Source organism: Pelophylax lessonae, assembly GCF_965119305.1.
Source record: "Pelophylax lessonae genome assembly, chromosome: 2".
Taxonomy (NCBI): Eukaryota; Metazoa; Chordata; class Amphibia; order Anura; family Ranidae; genus Pelophylax; species Pelophylax lessonae.
In genome coordinates this window covers 95,186,742-95,209,130 of record NC_138769.1, presented here as the reverse complement: position 1 = coordinate 95,209,130, position 22,389 = coordinate 95,186,742, and the positions used below count along the sequence as shown (strand labels likewise).

The 22,389-nt window shown below is 38.9% G+C and overlaps 2 protein-coding genes and 1 long non-coding RNA gene across 3 annotated transcripts in view; 2 read left to right on the top strand and 1 right to left on the bottom strand.

The window, feature by feature from the left end:
• Window positions 1-22,389, bottom strand: part of LOC309545211 — a 288,066-nt gene that overhangs the window by 108,862 nt on the left and 156,815 nt on the right. The gene's annotated exons all lie outside the window — the stretch shown is intronic.
• Window positions 3,434-4,495, top strand: LOC309547771 (claudin-8-like; the record flags this gene model as incomplete). Its single annotated transcript, XM_082247758.1, has 1 exon — window positions 3,434-4,495. The coding sequence occupies exon 1, from the start codon at window positions 3,776-3,778 to the stop codon at window positions 4,493-4,495; it is 720 nt and encodes a 239-aa protein (XP_082103884.1). The 5' UTR covers window positions 3,434-3,775.
• LOC309546573 (claudin-8-like) lies at window positions 18,523-19,534 on the top strand. Its single transcript, XM_082246322.1, has one exon. The coding sequence runs from the start codon at window positions 18,778-18,780 to the stop codon at window positions 19,495-19,497; it is 720 nt and encodes a 239-aa protein (XP_082102448.1). The 5' UTR covers window positions 18,523-18,777; the 3' UTR covers window positions 19,498-19,534.

Below are 22,389 nucleotides of genomic sequence, written 5' to 3'. Positions count from 1 at the left end.
ACGATGCTCCCTGCATGTTGGGCCTCTGTATTTGGTCAGGCTGAGGAAAAGTCTCACATATGTGGTATCGTCATACTCAGGAGGAGTAGTAGAATGGATTTTGGGGTGTCATTTTTGCTATGTACATGCTATGTGTAAGAAATGTCTTATAAATGGACAACTTTGTGTAAAAAAAAATGAGTTTTGGTTTTCTTTCCACATTTTCCAAAAACTTGTGGAAAAAAATGACATGTTCAAAAGACTCATTATGCCTCCTAGATTATGTGTTGGGGTGTTTTCTTTCCAAAATGGGGTCATTTTATGGGGGTTTCTATTGTCCTGGTGCTCCAGGACCTTCAAAAGTGTGATAGGTCGTCAGAAAATTATATGTGTAATTTTTGCTTCTAGAACGCCTGACGGTGCTCCTTGGATGTTGGGCCTCTGTATGTGGTCAGGCTGTGGAAAAGTGTCCCACATGTGGTATCGCCATACTCAGGAGGAGTAGCAGAATGTATTTTGGGGTGTAGTTGCAAGTATGCCTGTACAGTGTGTGAGAAATAACTTCGTAATATGACCATTTTGTGAAAAATATATATATTCTTTTAAAAATCTTCATTTTGCAAAGAATTGTGGGAAAAAATTACAACTTCAAAAAACTCACCATGCCTCTTACTAAATACCTTGGAATGTCTACTTTCCAAAAAGGGGTCATTTGGGGGGTATTTGTACTGTACTGACATTTTAGGGCCTCAAGAAATAAGATAGGCCGTCAGTACATCAGGTGTGATCAATTTTCAATGATTGGTACCATAGCTTGTAGACTTTATAACCTTCACAAAGACCAAAACATGTATACTTATTTGGGTTATTTTTACTAAAGTTATCTAGCAGTATAAATGTTTGCCAAAATTTATGAAGAAAAATGACTAAATTTGCAAAATTTAAAAACGAAACGAAGAAAATTGCATTTTTTTACAAATTTTTCGGTCTTTTTTCATTTATAGCGCAAAAAATAAAAACCCCAATTATGATTAAATACCACCAAAAAAAAGCTCTGTTTGTGTGAAAAAAAGGTTGGAAATTTCATATGGGGACAGTGTTGCATGAGTAATTGTCATTCAAAATGTGAGAGCACTGAAAGCTGAAAATTGGTCTGGTTAGGAAGGGGGTTTTAGTGCCCAGTGGGCAAGTGGTTAACGGACAATTGCGCGGTCATGCAATGCTGTATGTAAAAAAAAAAGATGTCCTTTTTTTCCCACCAATAGAGCTTTCTTTTGATGGTATTTGATCACCTCTGCAATTTTATTTTTTTGTGCTATAAGCAAAAAAATAGTGACAATTCTGAAAAAAAAAAAAAAAAACAATATTTTTTACTTTCTGCTAACTATAACTATATATATTTCCAAAAAAATAAAAAAAATCAATTTTTTCATCCTTTTAGGCCAATTTGTATTCTGCTATTCTGCGCTCCCCACAGGCTTACTGGTCTTGTCATAGGGAACTTTTTCTCAGTGTTGGATACCCTTCATATATTCCATTGCTTTATAGTTATGGTAGGAAAGATTTGTAAGTTATTGGTTATTTTCAATGGAATTGCAACATGTGAGTAGTTTAGATGCTCTAATATCTTGAAATTGGGTCTGATATCACAGATATGTTGAAATATTGGGTTTTTGGGTTCTTTTCACTTCAAATTTAGTGATTTATTCATATTGCGGCATATATTTATTTTAAATCAATGTTCAGATCATTGTATAATGTCTCCGATACCTACAACTTTAAAGCAGCCCTGAACAAGTGGAACCTGTCATGAAATGCGTCAACAACGATCTGACAATATTGATTTGGGTCTTTGGTTTATATGAGAATGTTCAAATACTAATCTGTCTTGAATAGTAAATACCAAAGTATTTGTGATTATGAGCAAACTGTGTCTGTTTTTTACAGGAGTATTAATAAAATTTTGCATTTACAGTGCAAGCCAAAGGTGGGATATCCCCACTTCGATTCTTCAAGAGAGATATCGCTGTGCCATCACAGAGGCCCAAATGGTGATAGATCCACCCTATATTGTTGACCACCTTATTAAAAAGGGGGGTCAAACAATGCATATTCTATTATACTCCTCCAAATCCACTGGGACTCTACAGGAAAAAATGGTGACTGGTATTCCCATTGCATGCAACACTACATCATAGAATCGATGATGGAAGAGGCGGAAGCATAAAGGTTCATTGTGCAAACTCTTCATTGAAAGACCTATTAAATAACAAATAAAATATACTTATATCCTCATATGCTATCACCCAGACAAATGAGGTAATGGTTTGTACTCCTATGTGAGGAATGCACCACTTTCTGGTAATGTATGTGCGTACAGCCCCAGCATTTGTGATGATTCATAGAGTTCCGGGCCTCCACCCAACATGTTTTGTCCAATCAACTTCATCAGGAGGGGAATCCCAGAGGAATTAGAAGAGTATTATAAAATCTGCTTTGTTAGAAAAGCTTATTAAATTAAGTAGTTAATAATTTAAGGTGAGCCTTTTCCTATTTGCGTATCCCTTCTATCTGAAGAATTGGTGAGTGGGGATTTCCCATATTTGGCGTGCACTATAATAGAGGACTTTGCAGTTGACTAGACCAAGTTTGCACTTCATTTATTTTCACTGGAATAGGGTTTAGGACTGATGTATTGTATGTGGAAATAATATATATGTATATATGTATATATATATATATATATATATATTTGGTAATTGCATGTGATTAATGCATGGTGTTTGGAGCATATTTATATCAATTATAAACTTAGTGTATTTATATATAATTTAAATTTATTAATTCAGTGATCGCGCTGTTTATTCATTTTATGTCAATCAAAACATTTAGTGCCCCACTTAAGGTCCAAAGCTTTCTAATATACAGTATATTCTTATGGGATGGTGGCATTTGAAGTAACAGAATGTTTTGTCACTATCCCACTCTCTAAACTAATTATTATTACAGTGATAAATTTGAGTCATCTGAGAGATTAATTGTTTGTACATAGGCAGAAGTCAATGTATGCATATAATTATCTTTATGTTTCAAAATCTTAGCTGAAACCACTTAACTGTTAGTTAAAACATTTAGATATTTACATGCTTACTATTAGTGTTTTCAGTGTTGTACATAACGTACTGTATGTACTGTACACACCACATACTAAACACATTTATCACAGCTTCCCCTTAGACATCCCTTAGACATCTCGTTTCCCTATGCTGAGAGTGCCAGTTTTCATAGCCTCAGGTGAGCTGAGCTGTGTTTAGACTGGACGTCTTGCTTATGCCACACCTCACAAGTAATGTACCAGAACATACTTCATGCACGTGCCAGAGCAATAATAAATTGACTGGTAGAGCACCGTTTTCCAGAACCTGAGACTGAGACCTGAACATGAAGTAAACCTGAGAACACTCAAGGAGAGCAAAGGGAAGACACTGAGCACCCAAAGAGAAGACACTGGACAGTCAAAGAGTAGAAGCTGGACTACCAATCTAAATACTCAGTCCAAAAAAAGGGTGAGTGAGCATCCAAAGAAGAGACGTTAAGTATCCAAAGAGAAGACATTCAATTTTAAAAATAGGGGACACTGAACACTCCAAGAGAAGCCATTCAAAACAAGAATACTGAACAGAGCAAGAGAAAGTGGTCATCAAATTGCTGACTGAACAATCAGACTGAAAAGGTGTGCTTCTCCTTTCTGATATATCATTTCTGATTTTAGAAAAGACCCAAGCCTACTGCCATCATGATTCCTTGTATTGTCCAGTCCATTGGCATGATATTGGGTGGCATAGCCATGATTCTCACAATTGCCGTCTGCTGGATTCCCCATTGGAGAGTGTCTATTGTAATAGAAAGCGATGGCTATGGCAAGCATCTCGATGGACATTGGATAAGCCGTTGGGATGGGCTATGGGTAACCTGCGTGAGGCAAAGCAACCATCCAATGTCTTGTCAATACTATTCTGCCTCCAATGCACTGACTCCAGACCTGAAGATTTCCAAAGTGCTTATGGCCTTTGCAGTGCTAGCAGCAGTTACTGGGTTTTTGAATGGTCTTATTGGCATGCTGTTGAACAGGTGCAGCAGGAAGAACATAGATATCCGTCGCTGCTTACTTCTTTTTGCTGGTATCAGCTACATCATTGCTGGAATTCTTGTTTTAATGCCCGTGACACTTGTAGCCATCAATGTAATGAAAGCCGTTTGCTTTTCCTATTGTAAAAGTGTCCAGCAGCAGGAAATTGGTGAGGCTGTAATGCTCGGATGGCCAACTGCCCTACTGTTCTTCATTGGAGGATCCATATTTTGCTGGTACCACCCTAGTCAGTGCATAGGTGGGAGGTGCTTCCATCCATCAGAGTGCCAGCCACAACCTCACCCTTGTCCAGAGGAGAAACCTCTAGCAACAGAACTCCGTGTCTTTAAAATTCATTCCAGGAACAATGAAGATCTAAGAATATAGATACGTTAGAAGAAAAATTGTTAAAGCAGTAATGCTCTGTCCAACTAAAAAAGACTACATTTCATAGATTTTAATGAATCATTTTTCAATTTCATACCTTCCTCTTTTCTGAAGAAAGAAAAATCAGTATTATCAGTATTATTATTTCCATTGAGGAAAGCACTGAATATTAGCTCTGTACATTGATAGCAAAATACAATATGTGAATGAGCATCTATTATGCTTTGGATTTACCTGACTGCAATGTACACTGACTCCAGCTGCCATGTGTGCAGATCCCAACATCCAGCCTGTATCGATATTGTTTATTTATGATGAATGGCAACCTAAAGCTGTTTATAGATCTTCAGTATTACATTTGTTAACACTGTGAATATTTTTATTATTATACTACATATAGTACATTGCTGTTAGTAATCATGTATTTATTTAATAGGTTCAGTTACGTTAATGAGATTAGTTTATTTTAAACAGATAATATGTTGAAACAGTATGTTATTCTGTTGGGAATTCATTAATAATTATTGCTTGTTTTTCTTTATATTGTTTGATAATGTTTTATGTAATAAAAAATAAACTAGTTTGCAAGGACGTTTACATTTTTTCCATATCTCTTTCTTTTATTACATTCCTCATTTAATAAACCTTTTACAACAACACATATTAAAGTGCTGTATGTCAGCGTTGCAGTGCATTGGCAATCATTCTGAATGGTATCCATAAGCCAAGTACACACTATTAGCTTTTTTTCGTTCAACTCCGCGGGTTGAACAAAAAAAACTGTCAGCTCCACTCAGAAGAACTGTACTAACCATGCAAAGTTAGTTCAGTGATTTCCCCCGCTGATCTGTTGTGTGCTGACAGGGAGACAGCCCCCCCCCCCCCCCCCCCCCCGCCAGAACACTCCCATCAGCACTCCCTGCTATTGGCTGAAAGCACTGATCGGGAGTCGGTCAGATGCTGGTTTTTCAGCATGCACGTCCCACAGAAGCCAGTGAAATGGCTGGCTTCTGTTGAACTGAGCAATATACACACGGGCCGAATGTCAGCAGTTTTTTTTTTTTAAAAACCAGCCGTTGTCTCCCGACATTTGGCTCATGTATACCTGGCTTAAGGCTCATATACAGTATGCACCAATGCACTTATTCTTCCCACACTGCATTCTGGTGTGAACTGGCCCTTGCCCTACATAGAATAATTATAGTCCAGCTTGTTAGTCTTTGGTGTGGTGGCCGCATTCATATTCTTTTTTCAAGCTTATTTTGCTTTATTTTTACCTGGTGATCCATCAAAAGAACAAACTTCCTATCCCTGGGTGGCTACATCACTTCTCCACTTTATCTAAGGAGGGAGCCATGGTTGTCACCCTAGGCTGCTCTCCTAATATGGACTACAGCCATGTCTGTATATCTTCATTACATGGGGGACAGATCAATTGAGAGTTTATTGAAGATAGCTAGGAAGAAAGATATTCTTTGGTGCAGCTCACAGTAAGTGACAGGGACAGTGCATTCCCATCAAGATTAACAGGTATTTCAAAAATTTGCTGAAAATGTTCTTATCTTGAAAAAAAAAAAAAAAAACAAATGCAGCCAACACATCTAAGGACTATATGCTGCAATAAAATGAAAGTGGATGTAAAGTCACTTCTGTTATATTGATTTATTCTCTCTGTTTTCGGAATATAATAAATACAGTGTGCGTGTGTATTTTTTTTTAATTACAATGCTAAATACCTTCTTTGCCCAGCTCTGCTGTGTGGTCACATGTCCTCCCTCTGCTCACCTTCCCGATCTAAGGTGTACAGTGGGAGGGGCTTTCCCTTCAGATGTATTCAAGGTAGCAGAAGGAGGACATGTGTTCATACAGCAGAGCTGGGCAAATAAGTTATTTGGCTTTAGCATTAAAAAAAAGAAAAACACACACACTGTATATAATATGTACCTAAACAAAGAGGATAAAATAATGTAATAGATGTTACTTTAGAACCATTTTACCAAAGGGGAGGAGCAGCTGCTGCAGAATACTCAATCAAGGCAGGAAAGGAGGGGCGGTGGGGAGGAGACCGGCTCACACACAGACTACAGAAGTAACAGGGAGAGGGGGAGGGGAAAAGAGGGAGATGCAGAGAGGCTGAGGAGAGAGCTGGAAGATCGAGGCACGGAATCTGAACATGCTATCAGGGATCCGCAGCCATGATAATCGTGGTCAGTTTAAACAGGGGAGGACAGGAACAGGCAGGATCAACCAGGTATTATACAGCATAGAAAGGGACAATTGACATGGCAAAAGCCATATCTCGTGCCTTAAAGGAACAGGGGAATCTTTTTTTTTTTTTGTTCACTTTTTTTGTTCCTTGGTTTCAGTTATTCTTAAACTGTTACTGTCTGACTTGCACATTACAAACTATAAATAGATATCTAAACATGCATTAAATGGTGATAAACTGAAAGATATGTATTAGAAAGATAGGGGCTTTAGTTGTGGCATGAAAGATTATAAACTCAAAAGTAAAAAATAAAAAATGTTATTATTACTCCAGATAAAAAACAGGCATTATTTGCTAAAAAAAAAAAAAAAAAAATACTTTGGTATTCCCAACACATTACAAATTAGTATTTGACCAATATGATATCTCATATACATCACAGGTCAAAATCACCATTGAGAGAACCATATTGGTGCATTTTGTGCTTGCTACATTTTTTTGAGACCAGGTTTAACCAGTTCTGGAACGTAAAGATTTGCCCCCTTAATGACCAGGCCATTTTCTGCGATTGGGCACTGCGTTACTTTAACGGACAATTGCGCGGTCATGCAATGCTGTATGTAAAAAAAAAAAAAAGATGTCCTTTTTTTTCCCACTAATAGAGCTTTCTTTTGATGGTATTTGATCACCTCTGCAATTTTTATTTTTTGTGCTATAAGCAAAAAAATAGCAACAATTCTGAAAAAAACAAAAAACAATATTTTTTACTTTCTGCTATATAACATTTCCAAAAGAAAAAAAAACTATTTTTTCATCCTTTTAGGCCAAATTGTATTCTGCTATTCTGCGCCCCCCACAGGCTTACTGGTCTTGTCATAGGGAACTTTTTCTCAGTGTTGGATACCCTTCATATATTCCATTGCTTTATAGTTATGGTAGGAAAGCTTTGTAAGTTATTGGTTATTTTCAATGGAATTGCAACATGTGAGTAGTTTAGATGCTCTAATATCTTGAAATTGGGTTCTTTTCACTTCAAATTTAGTGATTTATTCATATTGCGGCATATATTTATTTTAAATCAATGTTCAGATCACTGTATAATGTCTCCGATACCTACAACTTTAAAGCAGCCCTGAACAAGTGGAACCTGTCATGAAATGCGTCAACAACGATCTGACAATATTGATTTGGGTCTTTGGTTTATATGAGAATGTTCAAATACTAATCTGTCTTGAATAGTAAATACCAAAGTATTTGTTTTTATGAGCAAACCGTGTCTGTTTTTTTTTTTTTTTTTTTTTTTACAGGAGTATTAATACAATGTTGCATTTACAGTGCAAGCCAAAGGTGGGATATCCCCCACTTCGATTCTTCAAGAGAGATATCGCTGTGCCTTCACAGAGGCCCAAATGGTGATATATCCACCCTATATTGCTGACCACCTTATTAAAAATGGGGGTTAAACAATGCATATTCTATTATACTCCTCCAATTCCACAGGGACTCTACAGGAAAAAATGGTGACTGGTATTCCCATTGCATGCAACACTCCATCATAGAATCGATGATGGAAGAGGCGGAAACATAAAGGTTCATTGTGCAAACTCTTCATTAAAAGACCTATTAAACAACAAATAAAATTTACTTATATCCTCATATGCTATCACCCAGACAAATGAGGTTTGTACTCCTATGTGAGGAATACACCACTTTCTGGTAATGTATGTGCGTACAGCCCCAGCATTTGTGATGACATCATGGCATCATAGAGTTCCGGCTCCACCCAACATGTTTTGTCCAATCAACTTCATCAGGAGGGGAATCCCAGAGGAATTATAAGAGTATTATAAAATCTGCTTTAAAAGGGGGGGGGGTAAAAATTTGGGACTTTAGATGAGGAAATGACAGGGTAGGGTCATATTCCTCCATCCCTATGCATAAATAAAACAAAAGGAAATTGGGACTTTAAATGAAACATGTGGCTGCAATCAGGGAAAATGTAAAAAATATCTCAATGGGCTGACATAGATATTGCATTATGTGCAATCGCAATACGCTATGCCGTAATGGGCTGACTTTTATGCATTTATCAATGCTATTAACCAGTATGATATTATTGTCATTATGTGGTGATGTAAAATGTATATTCATTAATTCAATATGATAATATATTTATATGCTTTTACCAAATGTTATTAACCAACAATGATTTACCAATGTCAGTATGTTGTGATTTAACATGTATACTTATTAAATGTGATATTATTTATATATGCTGTGTTATGAATTTCATATAAATATTTGCAATATCTATGTCAGCCCATTGAGATATTTTTAAAATTTTCCCTGATTGCAGCCACGTGTTTCATTTAAAGTCCCAATTTCCTTTTGTTTTATTTATGCATAGGGATTGAGGAATATGACCCTACCCTGTCATTTCCTCATCTAAAGTCCCACATTTTTACCCCCCCCCCCCTTTTTAATACGATTCAGGGATGGAAACATACGGTTAATGATGTCAATCCTGACCTGGTTTATTTTTACTTTTATTATAATTTCATATATCTCTCATTCATTTATTTTCTTTTTTCATTACCCTAGTGGCCCCTTTCCTTTCCCCATTTCATCATATCCCTTTTATTCCCCCCCCCCCCATTTTTCCTGGTTGTCCACTAAGAATATTTATCACACAAACCACATAAACATTATGTTTATGTACCTTGAGTATTATCTTATCTATTTTTATCAATAGATGCAATTTATCGAGCCACCCTTATGGGTTGTTTCTTTAATTGTATGATGGGATGCCTTTTTATTTCCGGGAGCTGCGATGCAGGCCTGGCGCTTTCCCCTCCCCCTCTGCCTTCTGACACTGGGGGTCGCACGGTTGTGTGTGACATCACTGCTGATGCTGCGCACCGAGACGTGGTCTTCCATCTATTACACTGTTATAGGAGTGGTTTTGGCGCCAATACCGTTTGGTACGGGCGTCTTCCCCGCTCCCTTTTCACAGTTGTTCGCGTGATGTTGGGGAGGTTTGTTGGGTGTGGGCCACATCAAGAACCATCATGGGCAACACATTTACTCTCTCAGCACTTTGTTTTTGAGGAGACCAAGCACTAGTTTATAAGGAGCTGGGCGCTTATCTTTCAAAGTATCACAATTTTTCACATCGTTTACTCATGCTGACAGGTGGTCAGTTCCCCCTATTGTTCATCATTTTTTCTCCACCCTTAGACTGACAGTCTATATATATTTTCTATACACTTTTAATCAATTCATTTTTTATTATGTCACTTACAATCATTTCACTGGGACCATCCTTTTGGGTATTATCTCTAATTGAATCATATAGGACATTGTATTTACACTATATACATACACTTTTACGATTATTTTACAATAACACATTTGAGTCATTTACTTGTCTCTTTGTTGATTTACTAGGATGTACCCCACCATTTTTAGAAGTTTGCCCATTGTTGGTTTTCCTGACCCTCCACCACAATCTCTTTACCACAGCTCCCGGAAACGTTTTGACATTCCCTATGCACCTTCGATCTACCTTGTGTGATTTTTGTAACTTTAGCTACTTTCCAAGTGCCAACAGGTATATCTCCCTTTCCCCTCCCCCTCTCTTTCCCCTCCCCCCTCTTTTTTCCCTCTTTCCGGGTCTCCTATCATATTTTACTAATCATTATGTATTTAATTTTTTAGATATAGAATCTGTACTGGGAAAGGTATCCCAAAAGGGGAAACCCACAGCTAGAACCTGAGGTGTACAGGTAGGTGCTGGGGTAAGAAAGCAAGAGAGGGACAAGGGGGGGGGGGGTTGGGAAGGGGTTGGAAGAAGGAAAAGGGGAGATAAAGAAGGAAGATGGAGAAGGAACAGGAAAAGAAAAAGCAAATAAAGATGCGAAGAGGAGGGGAGGGCTGGTGGGACTTTAAAGGTACCGGGTAGTTCAGAATGATAAGCACATGATTTAAAAACTGGAAATATTTATTGACATAGCATCTTTAAAATAAAAAACAAAAAATACAACATGAATACAAATAATTTGACATATACAAGAAGAGCAAATGTACTGAACATAAGGCAGTAATGATGGTGTAAATAACTAGGTCCAATGATGAGCATTAAACCAATCCCGACATGTTTCGCGGGCAATGCTGCACCGCTTCTTCAGGGGAATAAGAGTATATCAACGTACAGTGCCTGTATGATACAGTGACAACAAACAATTATTGTTAGTTCAGATGCATATATCTAACAACAAGAGCAGAGAGTGCATGCTAATATGGAACATCAAGGGAACACTCAGGGCCATCACCATAGAGAGATCCACCACCAAACCAATTGGATAGAAAGCTCCCCAGAATAGACGTCTCACCCGCGGATGTGGAGGGACATAGGGGGTGGGATAGAGATGTAGGTGTGGTAAGCTAAAGAGGCTTTCACCGCTCAGTGAGTAAAAAGGAAAAAGCCTATTATTAGGTCTAAACATATATACCTCATTCAGTGTCTAAAATGGACACGTTTGTATAGTCAGAAGTAAAAAAGGTTAAGGGCAGGAGGTGTCAAACATGGCGGCCAAGTTGGAAGGATACCCAGCGGGGTAATGATCTGTAGAGATGGAAATCAAACAAGTACTGCATCTGTGATCAAAATGCTGTATATTATCTCTCTGTTGAATAGTTAAAAATAAATAAATAAGCGAAAGGGGGGCTATACCTGCAACGATGGAGGAAAAGTCCCTCTTGGTAAAGATAGGTAGCTAGGGATATGGATAAAGCCCAAGTGTGAGCTGTTACATTTATATTGCTTGGTCAGAGGGGTGAGGCCAACCATCCCAGACATCTAAATAGCATATGAAAAAATCAATCTATTATGAAGTGAAAGGAGAACCCGTCTATTATCAGACAACAGGTACGCTAATATGATCCTGGGTATCTTACCCGCGTGGGACCGCCATGTCCGCATACACCGGTTCCTGCATGACTGAATGAGACGCTTGTTCCCCCTATTATGGCCCTCAACCCGACGCCACGCCGCGCATGACGTCATGCGTAGCGTGGGCGGGTCAGGTCCTCAACTGCGCGCGCATCCAAAGAGGCGCATGCGCAGTGTCGCTCCAATCAGGCCGCCGAGGACAGCCCAGAAAGCGGCCACAACCCCGCCGGAAGGATATAGAACACCCGACCAGCGGTGTGTGAGAGGACCACACATCCGCTGAGACGTCTGGAGAATACGCCACCCAGTGGCAGGAGGAAAGACCACACACATGGATAGTGCCCAGAATGTACCTTGATCACCAAAAGAATCATAGCATGCATATAAACAAATATGACAATGGACAATAAGGATAAAATGATAACAAACACACCTATTAATTTTTATGTAAGATATAAAGTTATAGTCCTAACATTAAGTAGTTATTGTAGAAGAAACTTATAGGAAACAATAAGTTCCCCATAGTTTCTATATAAGGATACCATGTTTTGGAGAACTAAAATCCTCCAGCACACGGAAAATTTGACATCATAGAAAATAAAGCATATCATAATGTTAAGTATTGACTACTACAGCGATTGGAGATATAGAATCCCAGAGAGACATCAACTCGAAAAAAGAGTGTATAAAGTTTTCAATAATGAAAGTAATTAGCAAACTCACCATTCTCCAGAGTCACATCTGCGGTGCCACAGGGGGCGAATGGTCCAGAGATAGATCGTGGGCAGATAAAGGGCATAGATGTTCAGCAACTGGCATCGACCGGGTTCAAGAGCAATCAAAAAATTATATATAGAGTGTAAATGAAAAGGAAAGGAGAAAAAGGAAGGAATAGAGCGTTAGGAAAAAGACCACTTTAACCCAAGAAAGGTTTGTAAGTCAGGACCTCATTAATCCCAGGGGGTATGGTGGCCTCCAGGGACTCGATCCAATAGGATTCCCTTTGTAGAATCCGTTTGTCCCAGTTTCCCCCTCGGGGATCCTGGGGGATCACTTCCAGAGCAAAAAAAAACTTTTTCAATTTTTTAGATATGCACACACTTATACATTTCGCATCTTCTCCTGATGATTGGTTACAACCATGAAACGTGTAGAGCTGTTTAGGATGCCATGTTATGACTATCATGTGCCTACCATCTTTCTATTAATACAACGATTTCAACCCCAAAATATACTTATTTGTATATCCTTTATGTTGGTTCTAGTCTACGATATCCAAGAGGACACCATTGACATCATTATGTGCAATCGCAATACGGTATGCCGTAATGGGCTGACTTTTATGCATTTATCAATGCTATTAACCAGTAATGATATTATTGTCATTATGTGGTGATGTAACATGTATATTCATTAATTCAATATGATAATATATTTATATGCTTTTACTAAATGTTATTAACCTCCCTGGCGGTATGATTCTTTCGGACTTTAGGTGCTGAAAGCGGTACCATTATTTTGCATGTAATTCTTGAGAATGAGCAGCCCAAACCAACTATTTAAATATGATTTCTTTTTACTGTGCGTTCTTTATAACATCCCGGGTATGATAAAGTTTGAAACACAAAATCCTAAATTATAATATAATAAATAACTATAAAATAATAATATAAAAATAACACTTTTTTTTTCCAAAAAATAACACTTTTTATTCAATAAATTATAGTAAATAATGTAATCAAAAACACTGACATTTTTTTTTTGTCAAACAAGGATGCAATATTTTTTTCTTCCCCAAAAAGGATGCAATATTAGTGGTCATATTGCTTCAATAAACGTCCCGGGCGTGGAAAATTTTGAAACAGGGTACAGCGCAAAGTCCAACGTCACAGTCTGGACAGTAGTACCGCGTTTCCTTTCTGATTTTCCGTCCGGTGTTGTCACACTTGGAACAGCAAACCACACACATCCTTGTGGGTGCAGTCTTCTTCTCCGTCGTCGGAATGTGGTCCATAAAATGACGACCGGTCAGTCGTTCGGGGTTCACAACACCAGCAGCACGGCGTCTGGATCTACTTACTGTTGGTGTTTGGTGCCTGAGAAATATCAGCTCAGCAATTTTCCACACAAAGTCTGCATGAACCACAGGCCTGTCACTCTTCTTTTTTAGGAGAATGAATGGGTTCCACAAACACTGCTCCAGGAGGTGCCTGAATATTTTTTTTATAATATTTTTTCTGCTGTTTCCGCATTGCCGGATAGAAAGTCATGGCCTGGTCAGCTCTGTCCACACCTCCCATGGTGTTGTTACAATCCAGGACCAGTTGCGGTTTCAAAACATCTTTTCTCCCTTTTGTATGGACCATGACAGTGGCGGTGTTATGGATGGTACTCATCAGGCAGACATCTTTTTTGGCACGCCATCTCAGTGCCAACATTCTTCCTTTCTGCCAGGCAACTAATTCTCCGGGCTTCAGCTTTTTGTTGGCAAAGCTGGGGGGCATGTCACGCCGGTTAGCTCGGACAGTCCCATACGCATCTGTCTTGTGTTGTAGGAGGAATTCAAACAGTTCTGGGGATGTATAGAAATTGTCTGTGGTGACACAGTACCCCTGATTCAGCAGAGGCTCAATCAGCGTCAGAACTGAAGCGGTTGCCATCCCATAGCTGCTGAACCTTTGGTTGAACTTGGTTCCTCTCCCGGTGTATAGGACCGAATTCCAAATATATCCAGAGCTGGATTCACACAGCATAAATGATTTTATTCCAAAGAGTGCTCACTTGGACGCAATATATTGTATCCAGCTGAGTCTCCCTTTATACGCCATTAGACTTTCGTCTATACAAATCTCTCTTTCTGGGACATAGGACTCCTGGAAATTTTTCAAAATTAGTTGGTAAATGTCCCAGATCTTTTTGAGCTTCGGAACTGGATGAGAAGTCTCATCAAAATCGTCATTATTGGTAAAGTGCAAATACTTCATAATGAGCGAAAATTTGTACTCCGACATAACGGTGCCAAAAAAAGGAGTGGCCAATAATTTGTTGGTGGTCCAATACCACTTGTGCAGGGGTTTCCCCACCACTCCCTGCAGAATAATTAGGCCCAGGAATTTCCAGATAACCGCACTGGTCACGGGTTCCCACATCCTGCTCCTTGAAAAACGCAGATGCGCTGCGGCTTGTTGCTCCTGGTACCAATTGGTTCCCACAACAATTTTTTCGATAACCTCATCGGTCAAAAAAAGTTGCAGGTATGCCAAGGGGTTGTCCTCCTCAACATGGACTTTGATACCAGTTGCTCCGGTAAACGGGAACCTTGGGGGCGCTACGTGCTACGTACCGCAGTCGATCACGCACCAAGTACGCACATCGCTCGGCACAGCATCATCACTGAACTCACTTTCTGTGTCGGATGACGAACTTCCCCAAGAATCGCTGTCACTCCACTCTGCAAGCGATTCAGGATCGCTGTCGCTCTCGCCCAGCAGGTCATATACCGCTTTTGAGGTTGCAGCACGCTTGTTTGATGCCATGGTCGCTCTGCAATGTCCAGACACAATGTATAGGAAAAATGCAGGAAGTGCAATGGAGAAAGCACTGGGGGGCAATCAAAGGTCAATTTATTTTATTTTGGCAATGTAATCCAATAGGATTACAGTGTATCAGTGTGTTTGTGTGTTATACAGTGGGTACGGAAAGTATTCAGACCCCCTTAAATTTTTCACTCTTTGTTATATTGCAGCCATTTGCTAAAATCATTTAAGTTCATTCTTCTTCCTCATGAATGTACACATAGCACCCCATACTGACAGAAAAACACAGAATTGTTGACATTGTTGCAGATTTATTAAAAAAGAAAAACTGAAATATCACATGGTCCTAAGTATTCAGACCCTTTGCTGTGACACTCATATATTTAACTCAGGTGCTTTCCATTTCTTCTGATCATCCTTGAGATGGTTCTACACCTTCATTTGAGTCCAGCTGTGTTTGATTATACTGATTGGACTTGATTAGGAAAGCCACACACCTGTCTATATAAGACCTTCCAGATCACAATGCATGTCAGAGCAAATGAGAATCATGAGGTCAAAGGAACTGCCTGAAGAGCTCAGAGACAGAATTGTGGCAAGGCACAGATCTGGCCAAGGTTACAAAAAGATTTCTGCTGCACTTAAGGTGCCTAAGAGCACAGTGGCCTCCATAATCCTCAAATGGAAGACGTTTGGGACGATCAGAACCCTTCCTAGAGCTGGCCGTCCGGCCAAACTGAGCTATCGGGGGAGAAGAGCCTTGGTGAGAGAGGTAAAGAAGAACCCAAAGATCACTGTGGCTGAGCTCCAGAGATGCAGTCAGGAGATGGGAGAAAGTTGTAGAAAGTCAACCATCACTGCAGCCCTCCACCAGTCGGGGCTCTATGGCAGAGTGGCCCGACGGAAGCCTCTCCTCAGTGTAAGACACATGAAAGCCCGCATGGAGTTTGCTAAAAAACACCTGAAGGACTCCAAGATGGTGAGAAATAAGATTCTCTGGTCTGATGAGACCAAAATAGAACTTTTTGGCCTTAATTCTAAGCGGTATGTGTGGAGAAAACCAGGCACTGCTCATCACCTGTCCAATACAGTCCCAACAGTGAAGCATGGTGGTGGCAGCATCATGCTGTGGGGGTGTTTTTCAGCTGCAGGGACAGGACGACTGGTTGCAATCGAGGGAAAGATGAATGCGGCCAAGTACAGGGATATCCTGGACAAAAACCTTCTCCAGAGTGCTCTGGACCTCAGACTGGGCCGAAGGTTTACCTTCCAACAAGACAATGACCCTAAGCACACAGCTAAAATAACGAAGGAGTGGCTTCACAACAACTCCGTGACTGTTCTTGAATGGCCCAGCCAGAGCCCTGACATAAACCCAATTGAGCATCTCTGGAGAGACCTAAAAATGGCTGTCCACCAACGTTTACCATCCAACCTGACAGAACTGGAGAGGATCTGCAAGGAGGAATGGCAGAGGATCCCCAAATCCAGGTGTGAAAGACTTGTTGCATCTTTCCCAAAAAGACTCCTGGCTGTATTAGATCAAAAGGGGGCTTCTACTAAATACTGAGCAAAGGGTCTGAATACTTAGGACCATGTGATATTTCAGTTTTTCTTTTTTAATAAATCTGCAACAATGTCAACAATTCTGTGTTTTTCTGTCAGTATGGGGTGCTATGTGTACATTCATGAGGAAGAAGAATGAACTTAAATGATTTTAGCAAATGGCTGCAATATAACAAAGAGTGAAAAATTTAAGGGGGTCTGAATACTTTCCGTACCCACTGTACTTTTTGAATTTGCCGTCGGTTCCACCCCCCTGCGGACGTCACGTCGCAGGAGATGGAAGCCAGGGCTCACAGACGATCGGGAGGAAGCTCTGCCGCCGCATACCGTCCGCATACATCGCTGGATCCCGGTGATAAGGTAAGTAAAACCTCTACCAGGATCCGGCGATCTTCCTAGCGGTACCCCGAGTGTGGCTCGGGGTTACCGCTTTTGGCTCTAAAATTTAACCCCGAGTCACCCTCGGGAATACCGCTAGGAAGGTTAACCAACAATGATTTACCAATGTTAGTATGTTGTGATTTAACATGTATACTTATTAAATGTGATATTATTTATATATTCTGTGTCATGAATTTCATATAAATATTTGCAATATCTATGTCAGCCCACTGAGATATTTATTACATGTTCCCTGATTGCAGCCACATATTTCATTTAAAGTCCCAATTTCCTTTTGTTTTATTTATAAAACCTGCTTTGTTAGAAAAGCTTATTAAATTAGGTAGTTAATAATTTAAGGTGAGTCTTTTCCTATTTGCGTATCCCTGGGAGTAGAGCGATATCTGAAGAATTGGTGAGTGGGGATTTCCCATATTTGGGGTGCACTATAATAGAGGACTTTGCAGTTGACTAGACCAAGTTTACACTTCATTTATTTTCACTGGAATAGGGTTTAGGACTGATGTATTGTATGTGGAAATAATATATATGTATATATATATATATATATATATATATATATATATATATATATATATTTGGTAATTATATGTGATTAATGCATTGTGTTTGGAGCATATTTATATCAATTATAAACTTAGTGTATTTATATATAATTTATATTTATTAATTCAGTGATCGCGCTGTTTAATCGTTTTATGTCAATAAAAATATTTAGTCCCCCACTTAAGGTCCAAAGCTTTCTTATATACAGTATATTCTTATGGGATGGTGGCATTTGAAGTAACAATATGTTTTGTCACTATCCCACTCTCTAAACTATCTTATTACAGTGATAAATTTGAGTCATCTAAGAGATTGATTGTTTGTACATAGTTAGAAGTCAATATATGCATAGAATTCTCTTTGTTTCAAAATCTTAGCTGAAACCACTTAACTGTTAGTTAAAACATTTAGATATTTACATGCTTACTATTAGTGTTTTCAGTGTTGTACATAACGTACTGTATGTACTGTACACACCACATACTAAACACATTTATCACAGCTTCCCCTTAGACATCCCTTAGACATCTCGTTTCCCTATGCTGAGAGTGCCGGTTTTCATAGCCTCAGGTGCGCTGAGTTGTGTTTAGACTGGACGTCTTGCTAATGCCACACCTCACAAGTAATGTACCAGAACATACTTCATGCATGTGCCAGAGCAATAATAAATTGACTGGTAGGGCACCGTTTTCATGAACCTGAGACTGAGACCTGAACATGAAGTAAACCTGAGAACACTCAAGGAGAGCAAAGGGAAGACACTGAGCACCCAAAGAGAAGACACTGGACAGTCAAAGAGTAGAAGCTGGATTACCAATCTAAATACTCAGTCCAAAAAAAGGTCAGTGAGCATCCAAAGAAGAGACGTTAAGTATCCAAAGAGAAGACATTAAATGTTAAAAAAAAGGGGACACTGAACACTCCAAGAGAAGCCATTCAAAACAAGAATACTGAACAGAGCAAGAGACAGTGGTCATCAAATTGCCGACTGAATAATCAGACTGAAAAGGTGTGCTTCTCCTTTCTGACAAATCATTTCTGATTTTAGAAGAGACCCAATCCTACTGCCATCATGATTCCTTGTATAGTCCAGTCCATTGGCATGATATTGGGTGGCATAGCCATGATTCTCACAATTGCCGTCTGCTGGATTCCCCATTGGAGAGTGTCTATTGTAGTAGAAAGCGATGGCTATGGCAAGCGTCTCGATGGACATTGGATAAGCCGTTGGGATGGGCTATGGGTAACCTGCGTGAGGCAAAGCAACCATCCAATGTCTTGTCAATACTATTCTGCCTCCAATGCACTGACTCCAGACCTGAAGATTTCCAAAGTGCTTATGGCCTTTGCAGTGCTAGCAGCAGTTACTGGGTTTTTGAATGGTCTTATTGGCATGCTGTTGAACAGGTGCTGCAGGAAGAACATAGATATCCGTCGCTGCTTACTTCTTTTTGCTGGTATCAGCTACATCATTGCTGGAATTCTTGTTTTAATGCCCGTGACACTCGTAGCCATCAATGTCATGAAAGCCGTTTGCTTTTCTTATTGTAAAAGTATCCAGCAGCAGGAAATTGGTGAAGCTGTCATGCTCGGATGGCCAACTGCCCTACTGTTCTTCATTGGAGGATCCATATTTTGCTGGTACCACCCTAGTCAGTGCATAGGTGGGAGGTGCTTCCATCCATCAGAGTGCCAGCCACAACCTCACCCTTGTCCAGAGGAGAAACCTCTAGCAACAGAACTCCGTGTCTTTAAAATTCATTCCAGGAACAATGAAGATCTAAGAATATAGATACATTAGAAGAAAAATTGTTAAAGCAGCAATGCTCTGTCCAACTAAAAAAGACTACATTTCATGGATTTTAATGAATCATTTTTCAATTTCATACCTTCCTCTTTTCTGAAGAAAGAAAAATCAGTATTATCAGTATTATTTCCATTGAGGAAAGCACTAAATATTAGCTTTGTACATTGATAAAAAAATTACAATATGTGAATAAGCATCTATTATGCTTTGAATTTACGTGACTGCAATGTACACTGACCCCAGCTGCCATGTGTGCAGATCCCAACATCCAGCCTGTATCGATATTGTTTATTTATGATGAATGGCAACCTAAAGCTGTTTATAAATCTTCAGTATTACATTTGTTAACACTGTGAATATTTTTATTATTTTATTACATATAGTACATTGCTGTTAGTAAACATGTATTTATTTAATAGGTTCAGTTACCTTAGTGAGATTAGTTTATTTTAAACAGATAATATGTTGAAACAGTATGTTATTCTGTTGGGAATTTATTAATAATTATTGCTTGTTTTTCTTTATATTGTTTGATAATGTTTTATGTAATAAAAATAAACTAGTTTGCAAGGACGTTTACATTTTTTCCATATCTCTTTCTTTTTTTTACATTCCTCACTTAATAAACCTTTTACAACAACACATATTAGAGTGCTGTATGTCAGCGTTGAAAAAGAAGAAATGGTCAAAACTCTGTCAATTGCAACTCATCTCCATCCCAAATTTTTTTATGGAGAAAACAAAAAGAGAACACCCCATGGGACTTTGAATGAGATGGATGCAGAAATGTAAATGAGTAAAAAGCATAAGTATGCAGTAACAAATTTATTTGTACATATAATACACGTAAATGCATATGGACAGCAGACATCAATACATAGTGTAAAAGCATGATAACATATTAACATCAATGAATAAGAGAATGACATGCATAACTCATAATTGAAGTGTGAGCTCTACGCGTTTCGTGGGTCCTATATGCCCACTCATCAGGAGCATGAGGTAGTATGCCTGTATAAAAATACAAAAATAAATGGAATGAGTCTGGATGTGGATATGCATATAGTTAGCCAGCAGTTGTGAGACTACAACATGAGTATGTATACCCCAAATGGGGGAGTCGCACTTACATGCGGCTATAAAATTGGAACATGGTGGATGAGCACCGTCCCAGGGTGAAAAATCAAGTCTGGTCCGGGAGCTGACGGGGCGTGGATGCACGGCAACAGAATGGAAGGCCAGGTAAGAATTCATAGGTGATGGGTGCCACATCCTGCTTGATGGTATAATAGTAACTGGAGAGATATATGGATATATATGTAAGTAATAAGATATTGCATGGCAATATAATGCAGTAACAATATGAATAAATCTAAACCAGTTGGGGCAAAACCATAAGTGCAGGGAAGAGACTGTGGACCCAAGGTGAAGGAAAGGAGTGAAGTGAAGAAAGGGGGGGGGGCAGGGATATAAAGGGTGATGTGAGGAAATCAATGACAAGAAGCATTGTCAGAATCAGTGACAAAGAGTGTGAATAAAGTGGGCTAAATCACCAATGCAGTGGTAACCAGGTAATATGCATATAATTTTGGTGTATATAGGTATATGATATATAGGAGGGTGAGTATCTATATTTATCTGGTGTTTCAATTACAACAGTGAGAAGCCCCAAAACTGAGACACATATAGTAAAAGATGTGATGGTGATGATCAGGGAAAAACCCACAAGCCATGATAAGCTGAAAGAAAAGGTGACCTCCAAAGGCAGGGGTGAAGGGGGATAAAATTCATTCCAGGAACAATGAAGATCTAAGAATATAGATACATTAGAAGAAAAATTGTTAAAGCAGCAATGCTCTGTCCAACTAAAAAAGACTACATTTCATGGATTTTAATGAATCATTTTTCAATTTCATACCTTCCTCTTTTCTGAAGAAAGAAAAATCAGTATTATCAGTATTATTTCCATTGAGGAAAGCACTAAATATTAGCTTTGTACATTGATAAAAAAATTACAATATGTGAATAAGCATCTATTATGCTTTGGATTTACCTGACTGCAATGTACACTGACTCCAGCTGCCATGTGTGCAGATCCCAACATCCAGCCTGTATCGATATTGTTTATTTATGATGAATGGCAACCTAAAGCTGTTTATAAATCTTCAGTATTACATTTGTTAACACTGTGAATATTTTTATTATTTTATTACATATAGTACATTGCTGTTAGTAAACATGTATTTATTTAATAGGTTCAGTTACCTTAGTGAGATTAGTTTACTTTAAACAGATAATATGTTGAAACAGTATGTTATTCTGTTGGGAATTTATTAATAATTATTGCTTGTTTTTCTTTATATTGTTTGATAATGTTTTATGTAATAAAAAATAAACTAGTTTGCAAGGACGTTTAAATTTTTTCCATATCTCTTTCTTTTTTTTACATTCCTCACTTAATAAACCTTTTACAACAACACATATTAGAGTGCTGTATGTCAGCGTTGCAGTGCATTGGCAATCATTCTAAATGGTATCCATAAGCCAAGTACACACTATTAGCATTTTTTCGTTCAACTCCGCGGGTTGAACAAAAAAAACTGTCAGCTCCACTCAGAACTGTACTAACCATGCAAAGTGAGTTCAGTTATCTCCGCCGCTGATCTGTTGTGTGCTGACAGGGAGACAGCCCCCCGCCAGAACACTCCCATCAGTACTCCCTGATACTGGCTGAGAGCACTGATCAGGAGTCGGTCAGATGATGTTTTTTCAGCATGCACATCCCATAGAAGCGGGCGAAACGGCTGGCTTCTGTTGAACTGAGCAATATACACATGGGCCGAATGTCAGCAGTTTTTTTTTAATTTTCAATGGTTT

Bases quoted from the DNA above. Each gene is read 5' to 3' on its own strand.
- LOC309546573 (XM_082246322.1), top strand. From the start codon at position 18,778: ATGATTCCTTGTATAGTCCAGTCCATTGGCATGATATTGGGTGGCATA.